We start from the raw sequence: 13726 nt of genomic DNA, 5'->3' as shown, positions 1-13726 counted from the left end.
CATTGTTTCCAGATGCATAGTGACAAGAGTCTCGTCCATTTTTACATGGTCCCCAGATACCTTAAAGCCTACATACAAAATTGGAACTCTACAAAGGTTAAAATGCACAAAAATACTACTTTATTTTAGATCAAAAATTAAAAAACACATCTTACTAAAAACTTCCATCTTACTATAAATTACAAACAAAAACTCTAGCAATGTAGTTATGTGTTAAGGCCACATTTGAGATACAGTAGTGGAAATATTAATTGTTTCACTGCCTGGTTTATGAGCAATTCCATTTCTATCAGCTTTGCACCTCAGAAGCAAACTATTGCCCAATCATCTGTGGATTCTAAAAAAACACAAACATTTGCAAAATCTGAATTAAAAAAAACACTCTAGAACATCCCTGATAATACTCCTTAAAATATATATTTCTTTCTGAAAAAAGAAAGGCAAATTTGTGCTCACAAAGTCTACACTCAGTGTTTATCCTTATCATGGTCATGGCTGATTTTTGTGTGTGATTTTATACATTTTGCCACTGTATTTGCTGAGAGAATATAGCAAACTGCTGGTGTGTGTGTGTGTAATCCCTTCTGGTTCTCATACAGTCAACAGAAAACGTAGTAAAGAGAACCATAAAATCAAAATTTAGTATTGGGACAGATGAGCGAGGAATAATGAACCCATTTCGGTCTCTCTTTTTGGGGGGAGAGGGAGTAATGTTCAATGTGCACACATTCTTAATGCTAAGAATCAAGAAACTCATCCTAATCCATATGTACAGCAAAATCACATTTTATACACATTTAACTTGCGTGATTTGAACCTTACGCAGTTGAAAACCAGCCAGTTGAAATCAGACAAATTGCTTGCACCCTTGATGGGAGAGCTTAAAAGCTCCTTTTGCATAAGGTTTTCCTGGCCCAGAAAGAGCTTTTAAGCTCTCATACTTGCTTACTGGGTTCTGGGAAGTTCTTGTGGGAGAATGGTTTGAGTATATGTGTTTTTGCGTATATGCGCCAGTCCCAGAACATTACCCCGTGCAAGACGCAATTGTACTGTAATACATAACAAGTTACAGTTGGGTATAACAAGCTCAACTAATATATAGTAAAAAAATAGAACGAGTTCATCTCTCCTTCAGCATTTCAAAAGTAACATTCTGGAAGAGTATCTAAATGACCACCGCTGCTCTTTATGAGGGGCTGGGCTATTTCTGAGTGACCACCTCAAGGGGGTCAAGGATGTGTGAAAATGCTGGTGTGTTGGAGCCTGTTCCTGAGCAGCTTAGGTCAGTCCTAGAACCTTCCCATTCAGAAAATGTGGATGAGCATATGCCCTGCTTGCTTGAGAAGTGGCTGTTATCAGATACCTGCATTGATGCCCACTGCATCCAACAGGAAAGAGGGCAACAGACACCCCCATAAAATCCAGGCATCAACCTACAGCTTGCCTGCCCCAAATTTCGGGAGCTCTGATCAAGCTAGCTGTCCTACCATGGTGAAAAAGGAGATAAGACAGCCAGAACGTAGGAAAATGTAGGAAAGGGGGACTCCTTCCCGTCCTCCATCCCAATATGAAGAAGAGGGGTGTGATTGACAGGTAAGGGGCTTGTATGCCTAAATGGAGAAGCACATGTGGAAGAGGGGGGGTGGCGTTGCCGTTTTGTGCTCCCAATCCCCGCAGGCTCTGGCTAATCACCACTGACCATTTTCACTTCCTGGAATGTCAAATGGAGATCATGGAATGGTCCAGCCTGGCCCCAATGGGAATGGTCCAATGGCTGTGCAGCTCCTGGGCATTTTTGGTACCTGAACTCAGAAACAGGAGGCTGGAGCTGGTGCACAGCATTGGCATGGGGAGCTTTCAGGGCTGTGAGGTAGCAACCATGCTTGCATCTGACTCAACTGGTGGTGGAAGCTGCTTTCTGCGTTCCTCTGCTGTGGACCTCCCACACCAGGATCTCATTATAGGAAGCTGTGAAGAGGCGTTTCCCAGAGGGGGTAAACCGGCAGAGGCACACAGCATCATCGTGGCCCAGGTAGTCTCTCTCGGCCTTCTTTGGGTGCTCGATCAGCCTCAACATGCGCTCTGCAGGGCAGACAAAGCCACAGGCTAAGAAAACATCCTTTTATAAATCAAGGACAGTGCCATTCTGCATTTGAGGGATGTGTACATGTGTAAAAATCACCTGCCCAAGAATCTCAGCCAGGGTTGGCATCAGGATTTTCAGGTTCCCCAGACAATAAATCATCAGGGTGCCCTGCCCTCAGGGGGGCAGAGACATTAATAAAGAGCACCCAGGAATCTTCTGACCAGATGACTCATGCAAGTGAGGCTACATTGCTCTGGAGGTTTTTTTTATCAGCCATGTGAAATTGGTCATTAGAAAGTTGGAAAGTTTTGCTAGCTTCCTTGGACCTCTTCGGTGGGCTCCCTGTGGGCTTTTAGGCAAAGCCGACTGCCCTACTTTCTGCTCCCTGAAGGTGAGAATGATCTCAAGTTTCTAGGTTTAGAACGTATGCTCAAAAGCGTGAGATTAACACTCAGCACCAATGAAGTCTCCTGCAAGTCCATCCCTATGCACAACTGGATGGCTTTAAAAAAGGATTAGAGAAATTCATGGAGGCTATCAGTGGCTACCAGCCATGATGACCTTGTTCTACCTCCACTGCCTGAGGCAGGACACCTCTGAGTACCCAGGACTCCTAAGTGGGGAGAGTGCTGCTACACTCAGGTCCTGTTTGTGAACTGCCCATGTGCACCTGGTAGGCTCCTGTGAGAACAGAATGCAGGACTCTTCTTACGTTCTCACAAGTGCCCCACCTGTCTGACAGGTGAGAACACTTCTGCTGGGCACTGGAAACACAAAAGGGGAATGCTCCGTGCTAGAGCATCTGCCTTGCATGCAGGAAGTCCCAGGTTCATTCCCTGGCATCTCTAGGTAGAGAAACTCCCAGTCTGAAAGCTTAAGAGTGCTGCTACCAGTCAGTGTAGACAATACTGAACTAGATGAACCAATGATCTGACTCAGGATAAGGAAGCTTCCTATGTTCAGTGCTGTATTTCCAATGCAGGCGGCAACTACACCACCCTTGACAGCCATCCAGCTTCAACTTAACTACTTTCATCACAGGATCTTCTGATGCAGCCTGAAGTGCCATAGATATTTAAGTAGAGCATATGCTTTGCATTCATAGAGGTCCCAGGCTCAGTCCCTGGCAGCTTCTCCAGGTAGGGCAGGGGGGAAACCTTGTATCTGAAACGCTGAAGAGCTGCTGGCCAGTCAGTGTAGCAATACTGAGCAAGATGGACAAATGACCTGACTCCATGTGAGGCTGTCTCCTATGTTCCTATGCAAGGTTACTTGGCTCTTTCCATATACAGAACTGCCTTGCCAGAGGTCTTCAGACACTACCCGCGCCTGCCCATTGGGGTCTTCTGAATACCCACCACTGAAGCCAACGGCTATAATGCAGGCAGCAGGAGACAAGCTTAGCGACGTGGCAAAGTACGGCAAGGAAATCTTCTCTATGACCTGCACATAAATGAGAGGAAAAGTCCCAAAGTGTTAGAATCTACTGCAAAATGAAGAGGTGTTATTTTTGCGGTGTGGAAAAGGTGGCTTATTTTCCATCCTGATACACACCAGGAAGGCATAAGAGGAGAAGCTTCTCCCTGCAGGCATTTTTGAACAGAAAAATGTCCAGATTAACAAAGGAATGCACCCCCTGTATGTGCAATCTGCTAAGATGCAATCGAATTAATGTGCAATAATGTGCAACTAACAATTGCAGCATCTTGCAGAGGGCACAAAGGGTGGGACCCATTGGGCTGGGCAATTTGACGCTGCAAAACGGAAGAAGCCATCAATTCTGCAGGAGAATCTTAGGCATTTGAGAAAATGCAAAGAAAAGAAAAAGGGTTGGGGAGAGAGTCAACCCCCCAGGTATAAGTTGAGTGGTCTATTGAGAAAACGGAGCAATCCATGGGTTGCTCTGTCCCTCTCCATTTCTGCTGCAGTTGGGGCAACCAATCCTGCTCAGGTCCGGGGGGGGGGGGGGAGCTGGAAGTTATACAGTGTCAAAATCTGTTGAACTGCAGTGACCTGCTACATCACGACTTCTTTGGCGCTGCTTTGCTTTTCAGTCAAACTCTATGAGCTAAACAGAACAAGGAGAAGCTCCCTGTAACATTTCTCGTGCTAGGGCATGTGGCATTTTTGAGACTAAAGGCAGGGGGCTACAAGTCTTCATGCTTCTCCCACAAAGGAGAAGGGTCATGGCTCAGTGGCAGAACATCTGTCTTACACGTGGAAGGTTCAAAATTCAATCCTTGGTTATCTCCAAGGGAGAGACTCCTGCCTGAAACCTTGGAAAGTCACTGCCAGTCAGTGCAGACAGTAATGGATCAATCATCTGACTCAGTATAAGGCAGCTTCCTATGTTCACCAAACCACAAACACCTAGAGACTCAGGCAAATAGCCAGTAATTTCCTGTGTATGTGAGTTTTGCATATATAACAATCATCCCCTGCTGCCACAGCCTGAAATTGTATAGCCCAGGAACATATGAAACTACATTTTGTTGTTTGCTGGTCTTTCTAGCTCAGCACTGTCTACACTGACTGGCAGCAGCTCTCCAGGATCTCAGACTGAGGTTCTCTCTCAGCCCTACCTGGAGATGCTGGGGACTGAATCTGGAACCCTCTGCATGCAAAACAGATGCTCTAACACTGAGCGACAACTCTCATATGATGTCAAGTTTCCACTTGTCTAGTGGAACAGCTATCAGAGCTAAAATAGACCCATAACAAAGATTAAGGGAAGCATGCCAACAGAAGGTGACCCACCACCAAGTCCACAGCTGAGCCAATAACATTAGGCTCATTTGTCAGATGCAATTCCAGCAGTCCTGCTGGTAGAACACACAAGATCTCAGACAAGCCAAGATATGAGGCACCTGTTTCTGTTGCAGGCTGTAGAAGAGGATCTCCTTCTGCAATCCAAAGCCCGTATAAGCAATCATGCTCCTATCCCAGGGGCAAAATGCTGCTAGACTGGGAGGCAGAGGGTTTGGTACCTGGAGGGGAAAGGCAAAAGCATGAGTGACAAGGCAGGTGTGCATCATTTGGAGCTAACCAACCTCCAGTTCAGGGCTAGCACAAAGTTAATGGAATCTGAACAATTATTTCTTCTGGGGTGTGGAGTGGAGCACTTTCCCCTCTTCGAAATCTGGAAGCTGCATCCAGAAACCCTTCTAAGAATTTAGTGCAAACTAAGCCTGCTACTTGAATAGCTCTTTTCCACAAAAAAATGAGGAAATAGAAACTAGTCCTTTATTTAAAGCCAAAATTCTACAGATTCTTTGTGACCACGGTTTTCTAGATCTCCTGAGCTACACAGCTAGCCCTGTCCTATATATTCATTTGGCAAATGCCAAGAAGACACTCAATCTGCTCTTGCTTCTCCCTTGTAAAATTTTTCAGCCTCGGGAAATTTTAAACAAGCAACGCTACACAACACACCACATGCTGAAAAGCTTATCGCTCAGCTCATTAGCAGAGGACTGGAGGCTACAGCAAGATATCCTCACCTCGGGACCTGTAGGAGCTGGGAAGCTTAGCCAGTCAATGAGCTCACATTTGTCCTTCATCCAGTCAGAGACCCAGACACTGACACGTCGGTCGTCACTTGCAGCCAACCAGAGATCATCACCTTCAACGCCAAGTTCTAGGTGCTAGAGGACAGGATACCAAAATGACCAATGGCTCTTGTTTTACACATCTGTCCTCTGAAACTGCTGGTGCAGGGCATGATGACATACCATTGTAAGGTAAAGGTAAAGGGACCCCGACCATTAGGTCCAGTCACAACCAACTCTGGGATTGTGGCACTCATCTCGCTTTATTGGCTGAGGGAGCCGGCGTACAGCTTCCAGGTCTTGTGGCCAGCATGACTAAGCCGCTTCTGGAGAACCAGAGCAGCGCACGGAAATGCCGTTGTCCTTCCCACCGGAGCATTACCTATTTATCTACTTGCACTTTGACGTGCTTTTGAACTGCTAGGTTGGCAGGAGCAGGGACCGAGCAACGGGAGCTCACCCCCTCACGGGGATTCGAGCCGCCAACCTTCTGATTGGCAAGTCCTAGGCTCTGTGGTTTAACCCACAGTGCCACCCATGTCCTTACATACCATTTTACAGATAAGTAAAAAAAGGGAGTAACAAGGGCTCAGTATAAATCCAGAGTGTGTTTGTGTCTTGAGGACTAGCCACCCTACTACTGCTGAATACATAATGTGCAATAAACGTAAGGAGGGAACAAGAGAAAGCATTAGGGGCACAGAACTGGTCACATATGAAATAATAATACAATTAGAAAATAGTACGAGATTGGTTAAAATGGTATACTCTATTTTTAGACTGCCTTTCTCTACTGAAGGTTTTCCAAATCATAAGCATAAAGGCCCAAATTACCTGGAGAACAAATACTTGGAAGGAATGTCTTTCCTGATACCAACTGGCCCATGATTCAAGAGCTGCAAGGGAGGTCCTTGTGTTGCCTTGTTGCTGCATGTAGTAAACTGCACAGTGATGCACAGTAGGATCTTCTCAGCAGTGGCACCCTGTTTGTGGAATGCTCTCCCTTCTGACAGCACGGTCTTTGTTTATTGTTCAGTGCCAGCTGAATAAATACCTCTTTGCTAGCCTGCTGTGCTGTGCCAACTGGTTTAGGAATTTGTCATCAAATGTTTTTACATTTCATACTGCAATTTTTTCCCCTGATTTGAACTCAATTGTTGAGTCTTACACATGAATCTTAGTGGTTGAATTCTTGCCTGGAGTGAGACAAACCAACAGCCCGAGTCTGGATGTAATGGGAAGACAAACCATGGCTGCAACAGCAGGACGGAGAAAGGAGTGCAGCGCCTGGAACCTTTGTTCAGTGAAACCACACATTTGCTCATTCACGCTAAGTCGTGGTTTGCCTTTGTGTTATGTGCAAACTGGGTCTAAGTGGCTTACAGCACAGATTCAATTAAAAATCAAATGCTGAACATCCATTGATCTGCCAGTGAGGAAAGGTTGTTCGGACGTCACACAGATTTCCGTCTCACCTGCTTTCTTGTGCAGTGGATAACATTGATAGGTGAGGATCGGTGGTCAGTCAGGACACGAATGGTCATCCCCGTGCGTGGACTACTGACAGCCATCATCCCATCCTTGCCTCCAGACAAGATGATTTCCCCTAGAGAGTGAACGAAGCACAAAGAAGAGGGGAAAGAGACTCTGAGGTTGCCATCAGGAGTTGGGTGATTTCATCTGCCTTGCCCCACCCTCCAGCCCTAGGAGCCGTCAGAAGGGAGCTGCTTAATGGATACTTGAATTCACTCACTGTGTGTTTACTTAAAAGCTTACGTATGTTAAATGAGCTGTTGATTGTTATTATTCATTTTTAGTGACACCTGAGCAGTGCTTTTTATTATTTTGACAAAGTAATAATCATAAATAAATAAGAATAAAAATGTGCATCCCACCACTGAGACCATTCCATTGTAACTATCCAACCTTCCAAGATTTCAACACCTCTTGCGATGGTTGGACCCCTTTCCATTTTAACAGTACAAATTCTACAAACACTCTCCATATCACCTCAAAAGCATTTCTGCTGCATATTCCCCATCTTACCTTAATGGCACATGTTAATTTATCATTAATAGCTATATCCCACACCTCTTTATACCATTCTTCCATTTTATATTCTGCTTGCCCCTTCCACTTCCTAACTATAATAATGCGTGCAGCTGTCAATAAATTTGTGAGCAAGTCCTTCAAAGCCTGCGAACCTTCCACCCCATTGCAAATTGATAATAATGCAGTGCTTTTCGGGGCAAGATTTGATTTGTTGGCATCTAACAAGGTCCTACCGTCTGCAGAGTATCCAAGTGCGGTTACAGCCACAGTGTGGGGGTGCATCTTGAGTTCCATCTCTGTCCGGGAAACGCTGAACACACGGATGGTGCCGTCGCTGTACCCTGCCACAATATGCTGGCTTTCTTCCCCACTGACAGTGGTGGCCACTGGGCTCCACGCCAGGCAGAGGGAACTCTAGGGGGGAGTAAGGAACATATTGGGAACCATTGGTTCTTTCAGGCACAACACCACAAATATGAAACTTCTGGGCTAGGAGGTTATGCCATCAAAAGAGTCACTCATCTCTAGTGAATTCTAGGGTGTTGTGAGACTGCATTTCATCTCGGCAATTACCTGATTGAGCACTTGAAACTGCACCACCAGCTCCAGGCTGGCAAGGGACCAAACTCTCACGCTGCCATCCTCCCCACAGGTAGCACAGTGAGACTCTCCAGGGCTGAAGGCCACCTCGCTAACCTGCAGTGGCAACAGAGAGGATTGAAGAAGAAGAAGAAGAAGAAGAAGAGGAGGAGGAGTTTGGTTTTGATATCCCGCTTTATCACTACCCGAAGGAGTCTCAAAGCGGCTAACATTCTCCTTTCCCTTCCTCCCCCACAACAAACACTCTGTGAGGTGAGTGAGGCTGAGAGACTTCAAAGAAGTGTGACTAGCCCAAGGTCACCCAGCAGCTGCATGTGGAGGAGCAGAGACGCAAACCCAGTTCACCAGATTACGAAGCTTTGATAAACTTCCAAGAAGAGTGGTCTCTTTACCATCAAGGAACTGCTTACAAAACCTCTTACCTGGTTCTTGTGCCCACTAATCAGCCGGATACTGGTGTTGTCTGCCCAGCTGACGTACCACAACGTCCCTGCCGTCGTGCCAACAATGCCCATATCCATACAGTCATCGAAGGCGGCACTTACAATGGTTCCATCCAGGGTCATTTCCTGTTCCAAAAGGACTGAGCTAGATCTACAGGGAGGGAAAAGCAGAACAATAGATCACACTCTACCTGGGCTTCAAAGAAGGGGTGGGGAGCCTGCTTCAGTCTGAGGGCCACATTCCCTTCTAGGCATCCTCCCAAGGGCCACATGCCAGTGGTGGGCAAAGCCAGAGGCATGATGTGAATTTTGCCCTTGTACAGCAGGCTAGTTACTACACACACTCCAACTCTCCTCTGTGTTCTCCCATCCATACAAGGAAGAGGCATTCTCAGATTTCAAGGACACATTCCAGGCAGGTACAAACACTCTGGGTAAAAAGACAGTGGTGGAGCATTCCAAGTGCCAGAAAGAGGGGCTGGGGCTTATGGGAATTGCAGTCCAGAGCACCAGGCTAGGCAAGGCAACCCTAGATGCTCTGTTTACAATAAGGCCCATGTAAGAGCTATGTCTGCATTCAGCTCTTCAGACCACACAACGTGACTGTCCGCTAGAACTTTATCATACAAAAAAATAACATGATGCCTAATATTCATTTCCAGACAAATCAGGAAAGACTCATTAAGCCACCTCAGTTAAGCAAAAAAGATTCTTTTGCCTTGGGAAAAGTCATTTCAAAAACAAAATATTCTTCTTTAAAGAGTTTATCAAAGATATCCACCTAGAAAAAAGTGTGAAAGCACTTGCTGGTAAAAATATAAAGGAGCTGCCGCTCTCCCAAATCAAGAAATGGCTCATTAATCAAGCTTATCTTTTCTTGATGCTGGCCTGTGATCAGGGAACTGTTGGCTCTCCAGATGCTGATGAACTAAAAAAACCATTAGCTCCAACAACCATGTCAGTGGACAAGGATGATGGGAGTTGTAGTTCAGCAATACGAGGCCGAAAGGCTCCCACCTCCCTGTGATCATGGAACTGATTTTTAAAATATGGCTTGTTGTTCTCCCCTCCACCCACCCACCCAGTACAGGTTCCTAAGTGGGCATCTGAAATATCACCTGAGTCCGATGATGCATTACCTGGCACTGGAACCTTTCACTCTCAGCTCCTGAACCGCTGCCACTGACCACAGCTGAATTCTTTTGGTGTTGCTGCCGCTGACTAGCCTGTCTCTGTGACACTGCAGCACCCCTAGACAAGTCAAGCGTTTATTCTGGTTAACGGCTGGGTTTCCTCCTCTGGTGATGTCAGCACCATAGAGACATCCCTTCCAGAGATCTTTGACTATCCAAAGCGGAGCATTGAGGGTACAAACCACAAGACTCTTTTCTTCCAGCCTTCGCTACTGCAGCTCCCACAGCCAATGACACAAACAACTTTGAAAAATCAGCAGCAGCTTGCCAGGGCGGCTGTGGGAGCTACAGCAGTGAGGGTTAAGGGGTGCTTTATGGGGGGAAATGACACAGACAACATAAAAAACATCTTAAATCCAGCCACGATCAGCATCTGAGAATCAAAACTGGGCTGGACCAAGGTGCTAAGACAAAGCCAGAACATTTCTCCAAGTAGCTTAGTGCAGTCCACACTGACTGCCAGGGTTTCAGATAGGGCACATTCCCACCTGTATCTGAAGATGCCAGGGATTGACCCAAGACCTTCCGCATGCAAAAGAGATGCTCTTCCACTGAGCCATGCCCCTCCCCTGCTTCTCCTGAAAGCCTGGTTGTGTGAAGACAGCTGCCCAAAGACTCACCAATCTCCCCCTCAACAGCTTCCCATGTCATGAAACAACGATTCGTCTGCATGTCCCACGCACAGATCTGTCCCGTGCTGGTCCCAGTGTACAGAAGGCAGCCGGCACTGTAGCACAATGAGGTCAGCTCCACTGGACCAATTGCATCAGGGACAGGGACTCTGTGAACCTGAAGTCAGAAGAAAAGTAGTGCCTTGGGAGCTGTTTATGTCCCCCCGCTGTCAGCCTTAAGGCTGAACTCCTAACCTTTTGACTCTACTCCTTTTCTGGGTCTCAAAAACATGGGTAGGATGCCTGTTCCTGCCCAAAGGCCAGATTCTCTTGTGGGTAAACATCTGGGGACCACATGTCATGAAGGGCCTGAGGCAAAAGTAGGTGGAGCAGCTATCCCAAACCTTGCAGTTAGGCTACTTTCTGCACACATCCACCCACCCACCCTCTCTATCCTCCATCTAAGTAAACAAGAGGCATTATCAGAGTTCAAGGATACATTCCAGTCAGTGAAGGATGTGGGCTTTGGAGGGTTTGTGTGGTCAGGGGAGAGTCCTGAGGGCCAGATTAGGAAGGCCACATTTGGTGTCCTTGCCTGAGGTGCCCCACTGTCAGGATGCTGTCAGCGCCTCCCAGCTGGTTGCCCAGGAGCCAAGGAAAAGTTTCTTACAGCCCTTTTTTATTTCAGTCTTTACAGAGAGAGGCTATAAAACCCAGCCTCTTGGATAATGGTGTTGTACCAAGTGAATCTCCACCCTCACCCCCCAGCTCTCCCACTTCCTCATTTGTCATCCTCTTCGAGCTCTTCGCTCTCCTACTTTTAAGGCTCGCCGGGTTCTGGGAGAGGGAGGGTCTGGAATGCTTTCTAATGGCAACGTGTCAGCCAGGTTTTGCTCCGGTTCTCCCAGGATTTCCCAACTTCTCCCCTCATCTGCCTCAAACTCCTGTTGTAAATCTATACTGTCTTCCTCTTCCTCCTCCCTAGAAGGGCCAGGATTGGGGGGGGGCAGTCTTCACCATTCCTCCCCTGCCCAATCCCTGACACCCACCCCTGCTGTGAAACACCAGAGTGTGACGCTGGTGAAGTACCTTGAGGGTAATGTCAGCTCCCTGTTGCTCCGTTAGCCAGAAGGTCACTGCTCCCTTCCCCACGCAGGCAAGGTGTCCCGCAGAAAGCGGACTAAAAGCGATTTCGTGGACTGGCTCCGAGACGCGAGTGGATGACATCAGCTCGTAAGTGTGGACGTTCCATAAGGCAATGACTCTGTCAATGTAGTCCCCTGGGAACCACCAAGTACACATTTCAGTGTTCAAAAACACATCAAAACGAACAAACCCTTGAACAATAAAAGCCAAGATGCTGTTCAAACCATCTCTCCCAGCCCCACCCTAGCCTGGGGAAGAGAAGATTGACAGCTGATTTGACTGCCATCTTCCAATAACTTCAGGGCTGTCACGTGAATGATGGGGCAAGCTTGCTTTCGGCTGCTCCAGGGGGTAGGACCTGAACCAATGGATTCGAATTACAAGAAAGGAGATTCTAACTAAACACCAGGAATAACTTTCTGAGGGTAAGAGCTGCTGGACAGTGGAATGGGCTACTTCGGAAGCAGGTGGACACACCGCCATTGGAGTTTTTTAAAGTGAGGCTGGATCTGTCAGGGAATCTTTAGCCGTGATTCCTGGGTTCCAGAGTTGGACTAGATGCCCCTTGGGATCCCTTCCAAACCTACAATTCTATACCTGGAGTCCAAGGATTGAACCTGGGACCTTCTGCATGCAACGCAGGTGCTCTGCAGCTGTGCTGTGGCCCCTTTCCATTTCTGGCCTTGCTTTAAGGTTCAGCAGTAATTGTGGCAGCAGCTGGGTGCAGATTAAGTCATCTGCAGTGTGCAAATCCAGTATTTCTATAAACAGGATTAACGGGCCTATTTTATTTCAGTCTCATGTAGGAGATTTTCCTTTTCCTCTGGGAGAGAAATTCTAGGTCTTTCAACACGAAAAGCTCTCCCAATGCCCTGTGTACTCTTCACTCCTTATGCTCACCTAGAGTAGCAAGGAGGCAGTCATCCCGAGAGTACGCCATGGCTTGGACTTGGGTCTCGTGATGGAACAGAACCTTTTGGCAGGATCCATCCTGGACATTCCAGATGCGAATTTGGCAGCGAGACTCTCCACGACCCTGACCAGAGGCAGAAGCAAGGGCCTGCAGGGATATTAATTCATTCGTTTTATTAGTTAGCACTTTTCTTATCCTGCCCTTCTATTGACCTGGAGTGCAATCGGGGCAGCCAACAATACAAATCACTAAAGCAGCAGCAGAGCAAAGTGGCAGCCTGCTTTGCGTCAGGGGCATGAACAAATACCCAAATGGCAGACTATATACAGCCTAAGGCTCAGCGAAATGCTTGGCAAGCACATTCTTCCTCCTGTCAGTGAGGAGAAAAGGGAGCAGAGCATTCATAGCCCACTGGCTGTTCAGAACCGCTGTTCCTGTTGCCAGAAGTACCCACTGCATTAGAAGGAAAGCAGGTGGTTTGTGCTAGCTAGACCACCCAGATGTTTTTAATGGAAACAGGAATGTTTGTACCTGAGCATCCTGGCTAACAGCTAATGTTGAAATCTCTTCAGGGTGACCAAGCCAATGCTTTTGGAATCCAGAGTGCAGGTCTTCGACAATGAGCAGACAGCCACAGCTGTAGGCAAAGAAACCTAAGGAGAGAGAAGAGATTGCATTCAGTGCTTGGAATTCTGCATGCAAAGGAGGGGCAAAGCCACAAACCACCAAATGCAGTCAAGTTGGAAGTAGGAGCCTGTCTGGATCCACCATGTGAAAAAGCAAGCACCCTCTGAGTGTCCACTGCCTGGCAGGCTTTTACCTTCCATTATCTCACTCAGCCAATTACTGCATCTCCCATGCTTCCAGGGAGTAATAGAATTATAGACTTGGAAGGGAACATAGGGGATGTCTAGTCTAACCTCCTGTGATGCAGGAATCTTTTGCCCAACATGGGGCTCAGACCCACGACCCTGAGATTAAGAGTCTCGTGCTCTACCAACTGAGCTAGAGGAGATAAGCCAAGGGAGGTAAAAGAAGGAAGATGTCTGCTGCTGAGAGACCTCTCCTTCTCTATCAACATGACTTCAAGGCAAGCCCCTTCCGCTCTCCTTGGATGTCAAGAGATAGCTTTCA

At 47.1% G+C, this 13726-nt stretch overlaps 1 protein-coding gene across 1 annotated transcript in view; it reads right to left on the bottom strand.

Annotated features, from left to right (window-relative positions):
* Nucleotides 1–97: 97 nt before the first annotated feature.
* The window catches only part of WDR90 (WD repeat domain 90), a 39898-nt gene continuing 26269 nt past the window's right edge, over nucleotides 98–13726 (bottom strand). The window contains exons 31-43 of the mRNA XM_081887365.1: nucleotides 13124–13245; nucleotides 12580–12739; nucleotides 11623–11813; nucleotides 10543–10711; nucleotides 9869–9980; nucleotides 8709–8880; nucleotides 8260–8382; nucleotides 7920–8100; nucleotides 7110–7240; nucleotides 5587–5730; nucleotides 4954–5073; nucleotides 3445–3529; nucleotides 98–2082 (exon numbers count right to left, since the gene is read on the bottom strand). Of these exons, the coding sequence (XP_081743491.1) occupies nucleotides 1895–2082; nucleotides 3445–3529; nucleotides 4954–5073; nucleotides 5587–5730; nucleotides 7110–7240; nucleotides 7920–8100; nucleotides 8260–8382; nucleotides 8709–8880; nucleotides 9869–9980; nucleotides 10543–10711; nucleotides 11623–11813; nucleotides 12580–12739; nucleotides 13124–13245 (1898 nt within the window). The 3' untranslated portion in view covers nucleotides 98–1894. The remainder of the gene's footprint in view (nucleotides 2083–3444; nucleotides 3530–4953; nucleotides 5074–5586; nucleotides 5731–7109; nucleotides 7241–7919; nucleotides 8101–8259; nucleotides 8383–8708; nucleotides 8881–9868; nucleotides 9981–10542; nucleotides 10712–11622; nucleotides 11814–12579; nucleotides 12740–13123; nucleotides 13246–13726) is intronic.

The sequence above is a fragment of the Podarcis melisellensis genome (genome assembly GCF_964234715.1).
Source record: "Podarcis melisellensis genome assembly, chromosome: 14".
Lineage (NCBI taxonomy): Eukaryota > Metazoa > Chordata > Lepidosauria > Squamata > Lacertidae > Podarcis > Podarcis melisellensis.
This window is presented reverse-complemented; position numbering and strand designations above follow the sequence as displayed.